Here is an 18256-nt window from a genome sequence, read left to right on the forward strand (position 1 = left end):
TGAATACAGTCGAGAAGACATATCAACCCAATTACGTTGGAGTTAAGAGCATTGATTAGCGCAAGGCGGTTCATGTAGATATTAACAGTCGAAGTTTTGAGATTTACCGGATTCTTCTCGCGGCTGTATTGATGGCATAGACCGCTGCCTGGAAAACGAAGTGTCGGGCAGTCTGTTAGAGACAAATAGGTCAAGTTCTTCAGAGAAAATTATCTGGCCCATCCCGTTTTCATCTTTAAGCTTGCAGTGTAGATTGAGAGTTGTCCCGGAGGACAATCCTAATTCGGTGTATTCTACCTATCTTTTGTAGGATGGTGCAGTGATGATATAGATATCGAAGGGAGGTATATATGCATTTTCTCTAGACTGGGGAGTGGAATTCATAGAGCCAGTATGAAATATGTTGGTAGCAATCAAATCGGAGACAATGTTTGTTTCAAATTTCAATTTATTTTCTAAATATTTCAATATAAGAATAAACTAGTTGGTAATTTGTTACCCCCATCTTGACGAGACATCAATTTGTTCACTCTGCGAACAATTTCAGGATCGCATGTGAATTTATCTCGTACGGACAACTCTTGTCGATGTTATGTCATCGTCAAATGTAATTTTCATACAAAAAGACCGACACTTATATACCCTTCACCAAATTATACTTCAAAATACAAATTTGAAATATTTTTAGGTAAACAAAATTTGTTTTTTTAATTTTTTGACATGGCTTACTCGACTCCGCTATCTATAAGGATCCAGAATACATATACTTTATAGGGTCGGAAAATTATATTGTGAAAATTGCCAACGGAATGACAAATTTATATTTACCCTTCTCACGAAGGTGAAGGGTATAATTATGATCATAAACATCGACAGGTTCATAATTCTAAGAACGATAAATTGGAACACCAACTTGAAGGAGAAATTGAACGCAAATGAACTGTCAAAAATTTTATGGAAATTCTTTTGAACAACTCTGATAATTTTGCGCGTCAATTCAAACTCGCAAATATAAAGAATTATTTATGTATTTCATAAATCAGCTGCTTTTGTTTACAATTATTTATAAAAATAAAAACTCATTATTTTTTTACATTGAGTTAAATCAACTGTGTTTGAAAATCAATTTTAAACAGCTCGCTAAAACTTTTGACAAATATTATCACCATCACCAAATCCGGGAGAATGCTAATGAATTGTTTACCAAAAAAAAGCACAAAAACTTAAAATCAAATTATCGATAACTTACCTCTTTGTGATTGATGGGTCTTCCATAGATTTTGAAGATTAATTTATTGAATATTTGCTATTATTTAAACCAAAACGAAATCCAGCAGACAATGAAAGAAGATGAAAAAAAAAGAAGAAATACAAATTAAAATAACAAATTAATTGTGCAAATATTTATTCAAGTTATTTTTCCTTATTAACACAATTAAATACATATTAAAAATAAAGTTAAAAACGAAAAAACCAAACATTGCAGAAACCATGCGATTACAACAGCAACAAGGAATACAAATGGGGTATTTTCTATTTACATACTTTCAAAATTATTATAAACTAAACAAAGTTGTGGCAGTGATGCCAGCAGAGTAGATTTTTTTAAGGGAAGTCTTTCCCAATTGCTAAAAAAAATTTTACTATATTAAACCTTTAAAAAAAAATTTAAATATCAAGTCCATGGGACTTGAAAACAGTCATTTAAATACGTAAATATGGCAAGCAATTCCTACATATGGCATCACTAGGTTGTATAGAGGAATAAAATCAAAACATAAAATAGCAGTGCACAGTGGGGCAGAATCTAAATATTTTCGAAATAAATCTGCCATTTCTGACGAAAAGGTACCCCAAAGACCCCTCAGGAGCGCGCTTTGCACACTACGCGTAATCAAGGATTTTAAGAATATAATAAAGTCTTTGATTTTATACAATCCTCAAAAAATTTAACAAATGTGGCATGGCTGAGGAGCCCGAGGCTCCTGAGGGATCTTTAACAAATAATAATCGACCTCCCTAATCCGGACGACTTTGTGACTCCGGTGGTCCACGTGAAAACCAACTGGACCCCACAGCGAGGCTCCTGAGGGGTCTTCAACAAATAATAATCGCCCTCCTTAATCCAGACTCCAGACTCCCTAATTCATTTAAAGACCCTTTGTGCAAGTGTCGCTTCCAAAGAGCACCCGTTAGTTGCGTACTCATCAGTGATTTCATTTGCCCTGATGCTCTCATGATCTGGTACCCATATAACTCGACATGGTGTTGTCCAAGTTGAGCCAGTGAATGAATACAATCGAGAAAACATTCCGACCTAATTACGTTGGAGTTAAGAGCATGGATTAATGTAGATATTAATAGTCGAAGTTTTTAGATTTTCCGGATTCTTCTCGCGGCTGTATTGATGGCATAGACCTCTGGCTGGAAAACGGTGCAAGAGGTCAGGTCGTCAGAGAAAATTTTACTTCTTTTTAAAACTAACACTCAGGCAATTAATATGCCTATATAATTGTGTTACTTTCTTTGGAAAAGCGATAGAGTGTAGAAGAAAAAGTGGTGAAAGGAGGAGAAAAGCTTCTCGGATCTTTGAGGCCCACCTGCGGCAAATATTATTAGCCAGTTAAAATTTTCAGATTTATTTCCAAAATATTTTGTTTCTGCCCCACTGTGCAGTGTAATTGTAGGTATGTATGTATATCCCAGTGACTAAGTCTGTTGGAGAATGTATATGTAGATATTCATGTATGTGTACGAATAGTATGGGGTGCAAAAAATTGCAGTAGTTTTTAGAGTTGTATTATTTTTTTTTAATGCAGCCATGGTAATTTTGTAAGAAACAACAAAAATTTGTAGCAAATGTATAAGTATTTCGTATTCCAAATATGTATGTTCATATACATATTCTTAAGTACATTTATATACATTGTACACATGCAAATATAAGTATTTCAATATGCAGATACAAAAGAAAAAAATGAGAATTTTGAACTTTAGTCGTTGGAAAAATGTATACAAAATGAAATGTTTTTGCAAAATAAATCCAAAAAAAAATCCACATTGCATTTTAAAATAGAAACTTTAAATGATTAAAGGTAAAAAACAAGTAAGAGAGCTATATTCGGCTGTGCCGAATCTTATATAAGCTACACTAAATTATACTTCAAAATAAAAATTTTAAATATTTTTAGGTGAACAAAATTAATTTTTTTCCAAAGTAGATTTTTTTTAATTTTTGGGAAAAAAAATTTTCGCATTGCTATTTTAAATTTTAGAATTCTTTTTTTTTAAATTTTTTATTTTTTAAATTTTAATAAAAATTTGTTTGTTTTTCAAATTTTTTTTTTTTTGTTGAAAAAAAAAATTCGGGTTAAAATATATTGTTTCCGATTTTGACCCATTGTATGTCCAACTATGGTCTTATATACGTCGTTGTAAAGGTTTTTGAAATATCTATCATTAGATATCCATATTGTCTACATTAATGACTTAGAGCCAGTTTTTGACTTCGTATTTAAATATGAATTATATTTAAGTTCTATTTAAATACGAAAATGAGTTTCTAGCGCTTTTTTAAATGATACTTAAATGGTCAACGTTGGCCATTTAAATTATATTTAAGTTTCATAAACTATCATATGTTTTTGACAGCTGACTTTTGTTGTTTGGTTTTTTTTTAACTCTATTGTAGTGAAAAAAACCAAACAACAGCGTCTTGCTAAAACTACAATTCCGATGCGGGGAATTGTAGAACTAAAAAACTCAAACTGTATTTAAATAACAAGTCAAAAACTATTCATTAGTAATCCAGATATAGGTAAAAAATCGAGGTTGTCCTGGTTCTTTCCTCATATCTCCGCCATTTGTGGACCGATTTTGCTGATTTTAAATAGGAAACTTCTCGAAAACATGACAAAATTATTGAAGATTTGGATCCCGAAGATATCAGGGGTCTTCTGAAAATTGATTTCAACAGACAGACATGGCTTAATCGACTCCGCTATCTATAAGGATCCAGAATATATATACTTTATAGGGTCGGAAAATTATATTGTGGAAATTACAAACGGAATGACAAACTTATATACACCCTTCTCACGAAGGTGAAGGGTATAATAAGCAAAGCGGACTAGAAGGAAAAACAAAATATTACAAAGAACAGTGTCAGTGGCAATAATAACAATTGCATTTAAGGAATTCAAATATGTATGTGCTTTTAAAAATGTTTTTTTTTTAAATAATTTCATGATTTTCTTAAGTAAAGAAAGAAATTGTTTAAATGCTCCTCTGAGATCGAATGTAAATAGTAAATTTTAGAATTTAATTTGAAAGATTTAATAAAAAATATATATAAAATTCTATACACACTAAAGGAAATGTAAATAAAAATCTGCTTATCGAATACTTTGCGCAATTCTAGCATACAAATTCTTATGACTTGAAGATTCATCTTAATCTGGAACCTTTAAACTAGGCTTAGTTATGTTTTAAGTTATGATAACACCAGCAAAATGGCAAGTCAAGCAACAATTTACTACAGTCTTTGAAGAGATCTGCTGATATGATCTAGGACAAACTATTGAAATTAAATCGCAAAATTTTCCATATAATAATTTGTCAAGAATTTTGAAGCACTAAAATGTGTACCATTCACCTCGTATTAACTTTGAATCTTCCGTATTAAATCATTTTAAATTCAGGATAGAGGAAATTATAAGATGTCGATATAACAAGATTATCATGTGACTTCTATTTCAAGGTTGTGTACGAAAACGATCAGGAGAGACGAAAAATCAAGAATCTGTACATATGAGCCCTGCAAAGCTTTTATATGACAACACTAATGAAGCCGAAGTAGTGGCAACTTGCACTACCGGAGCAACTTAAAATTTTGCAACTTAAGCTGATAGAAAACAAACCTTAGAAATGTTTAGAATCATCACTGAAGTGAATTCAGGACAGCACAGGTCTATTTTTATCCTCTTACCCCTGTGTTCTGTAAACGGAATTGTTTTCAAACACTAATGAACAGTATAATAAATAACAATTTGGTGTTCTCACAATGGAAATACTGGAATTGAAATAGGATTATTTCCTGGAAATTAAACGAGTAAATCACTCTCGGTTTACGAAACAGAGCCGCCAGTGTATTTTGATTTCCATTGATAAAATAAAGTTTTGAAAGAAAATACAGATAAAGTGAATGTGAATGTGAATGTAAAAGATAATGAAATATAATGTTAGTCCCAGTCAGCATTTGAAAGATTGTTGGGTAACTAATCACCAAACTGAGTATTTTTTCGACTAGTTTTGATGACCTAAAACTGATTAATAAGATGCACGCTTAAACAATTATTCGATAATGATTAAAATGGTTTCCTGAATTATTGTTTTTGATTGTAACAGACCTAAAAAAGACTCAAAAATTGCTCCATAATGAACAGCAATTCGTCTCAAAAGTTACTCAAAATTTATTCAAAAATTTGTGAAAACTGATCAGAAGAGGGGCCCATAAAAGACTCATTTAGACGAGTCGCGGATAGGGTACCATTTTCTCCCGACAAAAGTATAATTTATGATCAGAAAATGAGCGCATATTTCAGATTTTTAATCGCGCTGAACTATCAAAAATGACTCGAATTTGATTTCAATTTTCAAAAAATGTTAGCTGGGGTCAGAAATAAGAAACTAAAGCTCCCCTATTCAAACTATGCTGCAAGTATGCCAACTGTTTGCCCAAATTCACAACCAGTATTATCATTCACTCCTTTGTAGTCCTTGTAATCACACCTACAAACCGTTCAAATGTTAACCTAGAGTAGTGACAGTTCACCTTCCTCTCCTTCTGTTCCAAGAGCAGTGCTCCGATAATCGCACATCCTAATCTTGTACATAATCAGTAGCCCACGTAGAGTGCTTCTACAGTCTTCTTATATTTTGGTGGGAATCTAAGATGAAAATGCCACTTAAAGTCTTCAGAGCCGCCTGACTGTCGACATAAATAAACATATCTCCCCCTTAGTGAAGTTAGACGTTATCAATACCTAGACTTCAAGATCGCCAAGAACTCTGGCTGGAAGTCAGCATCAGTTTCCTCAAAGAAGGCATCAGCTCCTATATATATCTTCTATAACTATCTTCTGTCTTAGAATACATCACACCATTCAAACAGTTTTTCAGAATCAAGCCAATGGTCCCTATTTGGAAAAATAATTGGTAGGATTAGCACAGAAATTGAGGTTAAATCAGACTTATAGAGCCGTCGAACAACTCTTTCGAAGAGCACCAACTCTTCAACTAGAAAAGCAGCTCGTAAAGTTTAATGCTCTGATTATTTTGTGCGCAGAGCCAAAGCTAATGCTAGTTTGAAGTCGTATAAAGTTCCAGATCGCAATCCGGAAAAAATGGAGGTAAAATTGTATAAAAAAAACACACCTGTCTGTTGTGTGATGGATGATGAATCTTATGTACTGGCATACTTTTCACAATATCCGGGTCAAGATTTTTATGTGGCTGATGGACGGGGTAATATTCAAGAACAATTCCGGACAAAAAAATAAACAATATTCCCCAAGAAGTTTCTTGTGTGGCATGCCATTTGCAGTTGTGGCAAAAGAAGCCAATCATTGGTGACATCAGGCAAGATAAACACAGAAACACACGAGTTCATGAAAATGGATCGGAGCTTTGATTTGAGCTATGATTTGGATTATTTTCTGTAAGGAGCCATTAAATGTTACGCAAACCAGTCATAAACAATTGAAGCGTTGAAACATGAACAGAAATAATCGAAAATGAGCTGAAAAATTGGGTTGTCGTATGAATGATATTGTGTTCCATTTTTAAAGGACAAAGTTCAACCTTTCCAATAAAATAGAATAAATTTGAATTTTTATATTGAACGGTTTAAATCTTTAATTAATACAAGTATGTTATTTTGGCACACTCTTTAGTATTTTGTTATTATAAAAAAGCAAATTTAGTTAATTTTAGAAAAGCGTCATAAAAAACGGCAAGGCAGTCAATAAAAAGGGCAATTGTCACTTCAGTCGCACAACGGTAACGCTAAATTCGAACTGAGCGCTCAGCTTGCTTGTACATTAGCCTTGTTTTTTATTTCCCAATCAGATTTACCGTTGAGATATATCAAGAAGTAATAGAATAAGTTAAACATTTTTTTAAACCAAAATTCTCATTGATAACCATTATCTCAAAATTAAACAAATTATATTGTAACTTTTGGAAAATTAGCAAAGCCAACGGTAACACTGAACTCTCAATAATGATAATTGTCTCCTCGCTTTTAAAACATACTCTCTCTTTTCTGTTAGATCTTAGAAATATTTTATTTATTTGTTTTTTTTTTCGTTTTTTTAATATGTTTGGAGAAGACAAGACTGCATATAGTCAGTTGACTGTCTGTCATTTATATACAGAAATTTAAAAAAAACATTGCTAATGCTTCATTTGTTTGTTTGATTCACCATATGTCTGTCTCTCTGTCTGTCTGTCCAACCGTTTACCAGACTATTTGTCTTAGTATTTGTAAGTATGTATTTATATTTGGTAGTAGGTGTGTATGTGTGCATATTTTGTTTGTTTATTAACTGCATATGTATGTATTTATTTATGTAATTCACACTCTTAACTGCCAAGTCAGTTTTAAATTTTAGGGGGGCCTGTGTTGTTGTTCTACAACAACATTTTTGGTTTAATTTCTTTAACGTTTCTTCTTGTTCTTATTTCTATGTATGAACGTGTTTTTATTTAAATACATTTTCTTAGTTTGGTGTTTTTTTTGTATTTTCTTTTGTGGTTTGCAAGTGTATACCTAAATACCTACTATATTTTTTTGGGGGTTTGACTAAACCTGAAATTTCAAATTCAAAATAAACACTCTGAAATTTGGTTGAAATTTGGATAGTTTTATAAGTATGTACTATACTATATTAACATAAAATTCAATAAATAGGCAGATAGAATACGGCAGTAATATATGGCAATAATATGACATGGACGATACCGTCTCTAGTGTACGCCAAACTTGTGATCAGGGTCTCCATGACACATCCCAAATATTCAACTATCCAACTAAGGACTGAGATCGAAAAAACCTTAACACACATTTTTCATTATAACAAGTATTATTTGATTATTTTTATCAAGTTAACTTTGTAAAGCATATCAGTTATTATGTTTAATGGCAATTATGTTCATTTGTTGTTAATCTGATTAAAATGTTGTTAACCTACTAATATTATTAAATACTTTCAACAAATCTCAACTTGTTCCTACAAAAAGTTTGCCAAACAATCAAAGGTCTGCCGTTAAACTGATTCCAATGTTATTAAACAGTATCGGGAGAACTTGTCCGTTGATAGAAAACCTGGTTCATGTAGAAGGAATGGTCCACATGATGTGTCAAAAGACAATAAATAGAAAGCATTTTCAAAAGAGCTCCCAACACATCCAGTAGGAAAGCAGTCCGGTTAGCGTAGTACACAACGCAGTAAATCCAATGCAGCTTTAGATACACACAAGGATCAAAAAGTTCGTGACAGGAACTCTGCTGAAAATTTAGAGGTCAAAGACAGAGCACGGAAATTGAAGTCAAATTTTATACAAAAACAAGTAAGAGTGCTATATTCGGCTGTGCCGAATCTTATATACCCTTCACCAAATTATACTTCAAAATTTTAAATATTTTTAGGTAAACAAAATTTAGTTTTTTTTCCAGTTTTTTTAATTTAATTTTTTTTTTTAAATTTAAATTTTTTTTTTTTAAATTTTAAAAATTTTTTATTTTAAATTTAAAAATTTTTTTTTTTTAAATTTAAAATTTTTTTTTTTTGTTTTTTCAATTTTTTTTTTTTTAAAAAAAATTCGGGTTAACAATTTTTTCCCGATTTTGGCCCATTGTAGGTCCAACTTACTATGGTCTTATATACGTCGTTGCAAATGTCTTTGAAATATCTATTATTAGATATCCATATTGTCTATATTAATGTCTTAGTAATCCAGATATACATAGGTAAAAAATCGAGGTTGTCTTGGTTTTTTCCTCATATCTCAGCCATTTGTGGACCGATTTTGCTGATTTTAAATAGCAAAATTCTCGAAAGCATGTCTGACAGAATTATTGAAGATTTGGATCCCGAAGATATCTGGGGTCTTCAGAAAACTGATTTCAACAGACAGACGGACAGACAGACAGACAAGCGGACATGGCTTAATCGACTCCGCTATCTATAAGGATCCAGAATATATATACTTTATAGGGTCGGAAATGAAAAATGTAGAAATTACAAACGGAATGACAAACTTATATGTATATACCCTTCTCACGAAGCTGAAGGGTATAAATATACCTGCAGCATAATGGATGACGAAACGTTCGTGTGGAAAATTTTTCGCAGCTTCTGGGTCAATATTTTTATGTTGCTGATGCAAGCAAAATGCAGTTGCTGCAAAAGAAGCCAAACATTTGTTACAAATGGCTCTATAAATACCGAAATTTACATCAACGAATGTTTAAAAAAGAGGATGCTTCCATTCATAAGACTTCTTAATGATCTCAATAAAAACCTAAATGAAACGGTTTCCGGAAAAGTTTCATAAGTTCATCACTTTTGATAAAAATATATATTTTTTGTAAATTGTAATAATAATTTCAGTCAAATAAAAATCAAAACTGTAAGTTTAGTGGTTTCATTTTTATTTACCTAGTCCTTAATCCTATTTCACTTCCTCCAATGGATTTATGATATCGAATAGTATTAGAAAATTGTATAGTTTTAGCTGTTACGAGTTCCGAGTTACTATGCCAAGGTGTGTCATGAAAATCAATCACTTACAAAAAAAATTTAAAGTTCAAAATTAACGCGACATTTTTACAAGATGAAAAATTCTGATTCAGGTGCATAGTAGTCTCTATATCATTGGCCGAGCAATCGGCCTTTATTACTAAGTCGAACTTTAAATTTTTAATCCCAAAATCGGCACCAATTTATAGTTTATTGATGCATTGGTTACATCTTCTGGAATCATTTCTAACTCTACCAGTAAAGAAAATTAGTTTCTACCGCTATATTGGCTTTATGGATTCTGTATGCAGTAGCATTCATAATTCTTTGTTGAGCTCTGATCTGGGGTATTCTGGCTACGTCTTCTGCCCAGCTTAATTTATGGGCCTTTATAAATTTCAACACATCTTTACCTTCGATTATATTGTCGAACCCTCGGTCGACTCTTCTAAGGCATCCTCGATCGTCTTCACGTTTTAGTCCGTATATTCTTCTTATAATTTTCTTTTCAAAGATTCTTAGGTTTTCTTCATCTGCCATAGTCACAGCCCTTATTTCACATCTGTATGTTAAAACTGGCAGCACAAATGTTTTGTATAAACTAGTTATTTGAATCTGGTTGAAACATAAATTAAAGATTGTTGTTGATAGGACATCACCTTGTCTTACTCCTGATGTTATACTAAACTCCACCGTGAGTTTGTTTTGTAAAGTAACTTTGGATGTTGTTTTCTTGAGTGAGTACTAACATTCTCGTTATTTTTTCTGGTATTCCCATGCTTATAAATATTGGTCCTAGAGTTTTTCGGTTTATCGTATCAAATGCCGGTTTAAAGCTGCCAATCATGAGCGTGTGTAAATCTCTTAACTGAAAAATCGAATCGGCCTAAGTTCGCACTTGTATTCACTTATGTTATCCTCCGATAACATGCTTGACAGAATTTCGCATTGAGTATTCAGCAGTGTTATTCCCCTGTAATTTTCACAGTTCATTTTTTTTACCCTTTTTGTGTATGGAATCGTTTTATGGAACTGGGACCGGAAAACATGAGAAATATAATATGGGAAAACAAATTCATACAACAAATTTGCCACTATATATTTCTAAATAATGGTAAGTTAAACAGATGATATTAACAGTAGAACATGTACATTTAAGAATGCTGAAGACGTCCTTGGCAGATGTCCTTAAATTGACTTAATTTTTTCTGTATCAGTTTGAAATTGATTGAACATATTGAATCCAGTTAAATGATTTGTATGTTTTTATTTTATTACACAAGTTAAGAATCAAGTCAATTAAAAAATTTACACAAATTTTCCGTAAGATAGTCTTAACAGCTTACTTTGTTATAATCGGCTTTAGTTCATTAATTTTCATATAATGAACAAGGGATACATAGCATAGTCCTGTTATATATTTAAACCAATCCATCTTATAGAAATACCATTTAAGCGATAACTTAAAAATCATTTGTATTTTTAATATTTTTATTCTTTTGTAGGCGGCTTTTGGCAAGATGGTATTGGTTCTAAACTCTGGGATGTGACTGAAACCGTCTACGCAGAATAATATTTCCGTTTGTAGCCAGATATCTAATACAAGTTTAGTTTTTACTTATTTTAAATACCTATTACTTTTAATTGACAGAATCAAAATTAAATACATAGTATCTTTTTGTTTATAAACATAAAGCATAATTATCGTTAAAAAATATGTATAGCCAAAACAAATGCTAATTAAAATGTTTAAAAATACCAATTAATCTGATATATGCAAAATAAAAGTCAACATAAAAAAACGTTAAATTAATTGCAAACGGCTAAAATGGCCACACTAATTTGATATGAATAACACAAGAGAAAGAGAGCGCAATAAATTAAGAGAACAATATGATAATAAATAAAGAAGGAGAAAACACGAATGCAAATAAAACAATAATTGTTTCTACTGTAATAAATTATAATACGCACAGTCTATTAAATTGAATTAAAATATTCCAGAGTATAATCCACATATATTATGAACATTATTATAGGATTTAACTAAATAAAGATCATTTTGATTGATTTTATTTATTGTTAACAATCAACAAATAAACAAACTGCCGCACCTACAATAATGTACAAAAAACACAATAGCAATTTTCTCACTCGTTTCTTATTTCTTTTTTAAAACAAAAATTTCTTCTTGATTTTTAATATACATATGTTTAACAAAGATCTTAAGTTATTTATTATATGTATTACTTATTTATGTATAATATAAATATAAAAATTACCATTTAAAGAAATGATAATCCAATTTAAGTTTGGCTTTTGATCACTTTTTTCTATTTTACTAAAATTTTCTCAAGTATATTTCTTTTTCTTGCTTTTAAAATTTTTATGATTTTGTTAAATGAACTTTCTTTGTAAATTTACTTTTTCACTAGGTATTTATAACTTTATTTAAATATACATTCATATGTGTATAGAAATTCATACACAACATTTATATTCTTTCACTTCTATTGAATTTTCTTATTAACAATTTATTACTTTATAAATTTTTTATTTGATTTTAATAAAACACCAACATCCAACAAGTGGCGGCCATATTGACTTTTTTGTATTTGCTCGCTGAGATCACTTTTTTATTTTTCTTCTCTTTACACGATCTTTTTTCACACTCATACAAAAAAAAATATTATTTCATTTTTTATGACTTGATGTTTTTTGTTTCACAAAGAAAATTAAGCACTTTTTCTTTGTTTTGTAAATTAATTCGATAATTAACTTAACGCGTACCGATTTGTTTTTGTATTAGTTTATTAATTAATTTATTTTTTAATTATCAATTGGAATAAATTTAGCGATAATAACGTAATTAAACGATAAACCGTAAAATGCATACCATACGAACGACTACCAAACGAAGACTAAAGTAAAAAGCAGCAACAAAATTGTAGGAGAAATCCAATAGGCAATATCGTAAAAACTATTGTGATTGATGCAGAATAACAATAGCAAAACAAAACAAACAAAAAATTACGGTATACAATGAGGGGTTGTAAAAAACTGTAGTTACTTAAATGGCAAGCAAATGAAGCGTTTTTATTGTTTCAATATAATTTATTAAATTCAAATAATTATAAACGCAACTACTATGAATACATATCTTATTGGAATTTAAAAATATTGTTTATTCATAATTAATATAATTTGAGCAATATAAGAATTGCTAAAAACCTACCAGAATAATTCAGTAGGACCAAAATGTGAAATGATTATTATTTTAATTCATTATTAAAGTATACATTTTTCAAGTTTATAAATAATTATAAGGTTGGCTATCATCACCGCTAAGCTACCGTTACCGAAATAACTACAATTACCTTTATCGATATAATCGTAAACGCCGTTTTCGACATTCTATTAATAATTTAAATGATTAAAATACAAATTTTTATTTTAAAATAATGAAATCGACAAAATTAAAAAATATTATTAAATATTTGTCAACTTCTAAATCCCAACTATCATGTCAAGATATTTATAATAACATGTTAAATATAATCGATCTGATCAAAAATATGTATAGAAACATTGTTTCATTTAACATAGTTCAGATAAATACGAAGGACTTTTATAATATTCTTCAAAATAATTGTCTTTAGGTGATTTTTATATATTACTAGTTGTCCTCCCCGGCTTCGCCCGGTGGCATTTACTAATGTTAGTTCTTCAAGTTTCTCCAACCCACATACACCTGCCTATTCTTATTTATTTGCAAATAAAATAACTAAATTTGACTAATAACTAAGTAGACTGGAATTTTTGAATTTTTTTTCTTTACTGAAAATTTAGAATCGAATAAATAAAAATCAGCCAAATCGTTCCAGCCGTTCTCACGTGATGCCATTAAAAATGGTATATTTAATTTGCATAAATAACAATTATTTATAGTCTCTGGTCCCATTATAAATTTGACAATGCAAAATTTAACTATTAAAAATTGTGTTTTTAAAACATCTACATTTGCATCATTGTATTTTTGCTTATTCTCCTCTTTGTTTTTCTTCGTAATGACAGCTTAAATATAATAATAAGAAGAAGCAGCAAATGTGTTTTTCGTGTTTTTAAAGAAAAATCTGAAACAGAAGCAAATTTGTATAAAATTGTTCTAAAAAAACCAAATAAATTGTACACAAATACGCATAAAAATAATATAAATCATGAGTTCGGGTTTTGTAACAGAATCGGAAATTAATGAAGCACGTCAGCGAAGGCAAGAGGAAAGGGAAAAGGTCAGACAGCCTGATGAACCTTTAGGTACATTATTTATTAATATTGAATAGATTTTGATTTTCTCAAGCTGTTTATTTTGTTCTTTTAATACCTTAGAACGTCCCGAAGAACCATATGATGGTCGCTCTCTGTTTGACCGTTTGAAGGAACAAAAAATGAAAAAGGATATGGAGTATGAAGAGGCACACAAATTGAGTTATTTATTAGATTTGAATCAGAGCGTGGAATATTTTTGTTGAGTAATTTGTTTTGTTTGCTTTAGAAAATTTAATTAGAGGTTTGGATGATGATGAGGTCCAATTTTTAGAGTTAGTGGACAAAAATAAAATGGACATGGAAAAGAAACAGATGTTGGAGGAAGAACAAGAGCTAAAAGATTTTCGCTCAAGGGTTGCTACACTTCAAGAAGAATCTGTTGATAAGGTAAGTAAAAAATAAATCAATGTTTTTAAAGGCTGTTAATAAAGGTTCGTAAATGCAGTGGTTCGATTCGAAAGGAAATCCTTTCGAATTACAATGTATTAACACTCAAATTCGAACATATTTGTTTTCGGATTGAATTACGCAGTAACCGCAGATGTTAAACTTTGCAACAGTAAGTTAAATGATAAATGGTTTGCATAAATTTGCGGTATCACTGCCAACAATTTGCATTAAGAAAGCTTTCATGTAAAGCAATGAAGGCAAATATGTTTTTATTATGCTGCTGTAATGCAAAGTTATTACATTTACGAACCCACCCAATTTAAAATATCAATGGAAACCTTCAAGGAGTTCAACTCTTTTTGTTTTATTGCAGAAAATACAAAACGACCTCAAAACCAAAATAAAACCGCAAACGTCTAACACCACCGCACGTCTATCACAAAAATCTCTGCTGGGCATTGGCATTAAACGTAAAAATGGCGAAGTCAAGTCTCCAGTGGCCGAAATCAACAAACATGTCAAATTAGACACCAACGAGGAGAAAACTTTGCCAGTGGCCGCAGCTAATCAGGTAAAAGATATTAAAGATTTACCTTGCATTCAAACGGATAAATTAGACAAAGGTAATTTAAAGTGTGTGGCCATATTGCCGGGTTTGGGACAGTACAACGAATCCAGCGATTCAGAAATTAGCAGTGGCAGTGACGACGAGCCACAGGGATGCGAAGATAATGGGAAATATGATCTGGTGGGACGTAAACATCATAAAAAGAAACACGATCATCAGGACTGAAGTGTTTTTTAAGATTTAATTGTTTATTTAATGATTAAAATTTATAAAGAAAAATAAAGTAAAAGCTTATTGTACGAATATATTGAAATATGTACACATTACTCCTTTTTCTTTTTGTTGCGATTACGATTTTTAACATTGGCCACTTCGTAGAAATTACTGCCCACCTTCTTGCGTTTCTGTTGGCGTTCCAATGCTCTCTTTTCTTTGGCGGTGAGTTTTTTCTTTACCGGCTTAGCTGGTGCATTTCCGCCATCTGAGTCGTCGGAATCTTCGATTTGATCTTCAACTCTAAATTTACCTGAAGAAGTTATAGCAACGTTTTGTTTTCTTTTGATTGCTGCTTTTTTATGCACAACTTTCTCTAGATCTTCATCGTATTCGTCCTCAGAATAGAAATCACTGGCACCATCGCTAGAATCTTCATCGCCACCAGCGGCATTGAGTTGACGGGCCTTTTTGCGTGCAGCTCTCTCCGCCTTTTGCTGAGCCAGAAGCTCCAAATCAATTTTATCCAATTCCTTAATATCATCTTGTACGAAATCGATGCCCACTTTAATTTTACGGAAATCTTGTAGCTGTTTAAATTCTCTAGCCTTTTTAACGGACTCGCTAACAAAGGTGGGCGCTTCAGATTTACCATCTTCATCTTCTTCGCCAGTTTTGATAGTAGCTGTTTCGCCCTTTTCAAAGGATGCTTGTGATTTTTGTTCGTAATGTGACTTGGGTACTTCATAACCTTCGGGAGCAACATAGAAGGGCAATTTACCTCTTTGCCAATCATTAAGCACCATGCGGGACACCACTGTTATGTCAGGCTCTCCACCCCTCAAGAGTTTGCCTGATTTCTTTGCCATTTGCTCGAGGAAATCCAGTGAGGTTGACCAACTTTCAATTTTGTAGGTTTTCTTAATGTATTCTGGACGGACCCTCTTTAAAACGGTATCTACATAATCTTCTGGATTTGTAACCAATTCCACTCTTACAACACCTTTCAAAACCTTTTCGGTGTCAGTTTCAGCCGAAGGATACACAACGCCAGGACAATCAATCAAAAAGATGCGTTTCATTAAGGTAATATACTGCCAGACCTTAGTTTCTCCAGCAATAGGTGCCACATTGCACACTTTTTTGGCTCTCAAAGCATTGATCACCGAAGATTTTCCCACATTGGGATAGCCTATGAAACCAACACTAATTTGCTTCTTGTCCATGTGAAGTTTGCCCAGTTGACGGAAAAGATTGATTAAAGCACCCTTACCGAAAGGATGCTGCAAAGAAGCATGGAAGGCAATAGTGGGATATTCTGCGCTGAGTATGGCCACCCAACGCTGTGTTACCCAGACAGGCACTAAATCCACTTTATTCAATATGAAGAACAAATGTTTATGAGGCTTTTCTTTACGCAAGAACTCTTCAATATATTTGGACCTGGTTCCCATTGGATCGCGAGCATCTAAGACCTGCAGCAAGACATCAGAGGCATCCACTACTTTGTGCAACTCATTCCAAATACGTTTACTTTGGCCAGCTGCAAAAATCCAATCTCTTTGCGCATCTTTTTCGCCAGTATCCTCACGTACTAAATCTACATCCTTTGTGGCGTCGTACTCTTCTTCCTGGGCTTCCACCGAACGACTCATCTCTTCCAAATCTCTTACTTTAAGATTCACCCTTTTACGTTGTCTCTTGGAACCGAAAACACTTTCATAACTTTCAGTTTCCAGCAAGTGGACTCTTTGATGTTTGGAGGATTCGTTAAGTAATGTGACCGGCAGTTGGCTGGGCTTCATAATCACCTGGTAGGGATCTTTGATGGCTTTGCCTATTTCATCCTGAAACTTTTGCAAGGCGTTTTGGGAAATTACGCGAGAGTTGCTGAACCATTTGGGGGTTGGTTCTACTCTTGCCATAGTACCCGACGGTAAACGTCCCTGTAAAAAGATATAACCAATGTGTTAGAATAACGTTCATGTATTTACATATAAATTAAATTTGAAACATTACCTGGAACGGTGCTGGTGTAATGATTTTACCCGTACGATCCCTCTTTGCCTTGAAATTCCTATACATTTGCAGCCGCTTAATGGTGCCTTTTGATCTCGGATTGGCCACTCCCTTCAGACCGGATTTTGGCCTTTCGGGATTCATGGAGTGGTTGGATTTATTGAATCCCTGTTTTCGGGGAGGCCCCGAAGCACTTCTTACTTTCGGCATATTGTTGTATTTTTTTCACACTCAGTGAACAAATAAGTAATTGTTTTTATAGATTTTATGCACAACTTTTTAATAATATAATGATTTATCCTTAAAATTTAAAAGAAAAATCAAAATAAACACAACCCACTACGAGATGTGTTGTGTGAAAGGAACGTGGTTTTAGTTTTTGTTATTGTAGTTGTAAAATGCATGTGTCAAAATAGTGGAGAGATCATTATTTACAAATAAAAAATGTGTCGAGTTTTTTAACATAGTTGTATTTCTGTAGATATGATTAACCCTTAAACGCTCAAAATTATTTTGATTAAATTTTATATTTGGGCATAAATCCAAATCATGACCAAAATAGCTTGTATTTCAATAACTTAATCGCAATTTAAACTATATTTATGACTTTATCATGGTTTAAATGTGTTTTTATATCCTACACTACCATAATGTATACCTATCGACTCAGAATCGGTTTCTTTTATGACTTTATCAGCCATAAATGTTTAATTTGTATAGTTATCTACTAGGGTATTCAATTAATCGGATTTCTGGTTTAATTGAAATAGAAATTATTCGATTAACCGAATAATTTATATTTTCATTTTAAATTGAAAATACAACAACGAATTTCCATACAAATGTCCTCCCGAAATACTTTATACTATGGAAATCATGTCACCTAATTTCATGGCGATCGGTCTATAATTTGTCATAGCTCCCATATAGGGCCCGC

At 32.0% G+C, this 18256-nt stretch overlaps 3 protein-coding genes across 5 annotated transcripts in view; 1 reads left to right on the plus strand and 2 right to left on the minus strand.

Annotated features, from left to right (window-relative positions):
- The window catches only part of RhoGEF2 (Rho guanine nucleotide exchange factor 2), a 362382-nt gene extending 349662 nt beyond the window's left edge, over positions 1–12720 (minus strand). For both annotated transcript variants that reach the window (XM_065510657.1, XM_065510656.1), the window contains exons 1-2: positions 12086–12720; positions 1250–1306 (exon numbers count right to left, since the gene is read on the minus strand). In XM_065510657.1, coding sequence (XP_065366729.1) covers positions 1250–1275 — 26 coding nt within the window. In that variant the 5' untranslated portion in view covers positions 1276–1306; positions 12086–12720. The remainder of the gene's footprint in view (positions 1–1249; positions 1307–12085) is intronic.
- Positions 12721–13918: 1198 nt separating this feature from the next.
- LOC135962385 (PSME3-interacting protein) lies at positions 13919–15413 on the plus strand. Of its 2 annotated transcripts, XM_065514290.1 has the most exons (5): positions 13919–14117; positions 14190–14288; positions 14356–14516; positions 14893–15090; positions 15154–15413. In XM_065514290.1, exons 1-5 carry the CDS (start codon positions 14021–14023, stop codon positions 15310–15312), a joined length of 714 nt encoding a protein of 237 aa, XP_065370362.1. In that variant the 5' UTR covers positions 13919–14020; the 3' UTR covers positions 15313–15413. The 2 variants fall into 2 exon arrangements, with proteins under 2 accessions (XP_065370362.1, XP_065370361.1); XM_065514289.1 differs by having other exon boundaries at positions 14893–15413.
- Ns2 (nucleostemin 2) lies at positions 15315–17659 on the minus strand. The gene is made up of 2 exons (XM_065514288.1): positions 17320–17659; positions 15315–17246 (listed from the first exon to the last, which is right to left on the minus strand). The coding sequence occupies exons 1-2, from the start codon at positions 17527–17529 to the stop codon at positions 15411–15413; spliced, it is 2046 nt and encodes a 681-aa protein (XP_065370360.1). The 5' UTR covers positions 17530–17659; the 3' UTR covers positions 15315–15410.
- Positions 17660–18256: the final 597 nt, after the last annotated feature.

The sequence above is a fragment of the Calliphora vicina genome, chromosome 5 (assembly GCF_958450345.1).
Source record: "Calliphora vicina chromosome 5, idCalVici1.1, whole genome shotgun sequence".
NCBI classification, from domain to species: Eukaryota; Metazoa; Arthropoda; class Insecta; order Diptera; family Calliphoridae; genus Calliphora; species Calliphora vicina.

Coding starts and splice junctions, on each gene's coding strand:
- Ns2 (XM_065514288.1), bottom strand. CDS start 17,529: ATGCCGAAAGTAAGAAGTGCTTCGGGGCCTCCCCGAAAACAGGGATTC. Junction 17,247..17,319: donor TTACACCAGCACCGTTCCAG/GTAATGTTTCAA, acceptor ATCTTTTTACAG/GGACGTTTACCGTCGGGTAC.
- LOC135962385 (XM_065514289.1), top strand. CDS start 14,021: ATGAGTTCGGGTTTTGTAACAGAATCGGAAATTAATGAAGCACGTCAG. Junction 14,118..14,189: donor ACAGCCTGATGAACCTTTAG/GTACATTATTTA, acceptor TTAATACCTTAG/AACGTCCCGAAGAACCATAT. Junction 14,289..14,355: donor TGAAGAGGCACACAAATTGA/GTTATTTATTAG, acceptor TGTTTGCTTTAG/AAAATTTAATTAGAGGTTTG.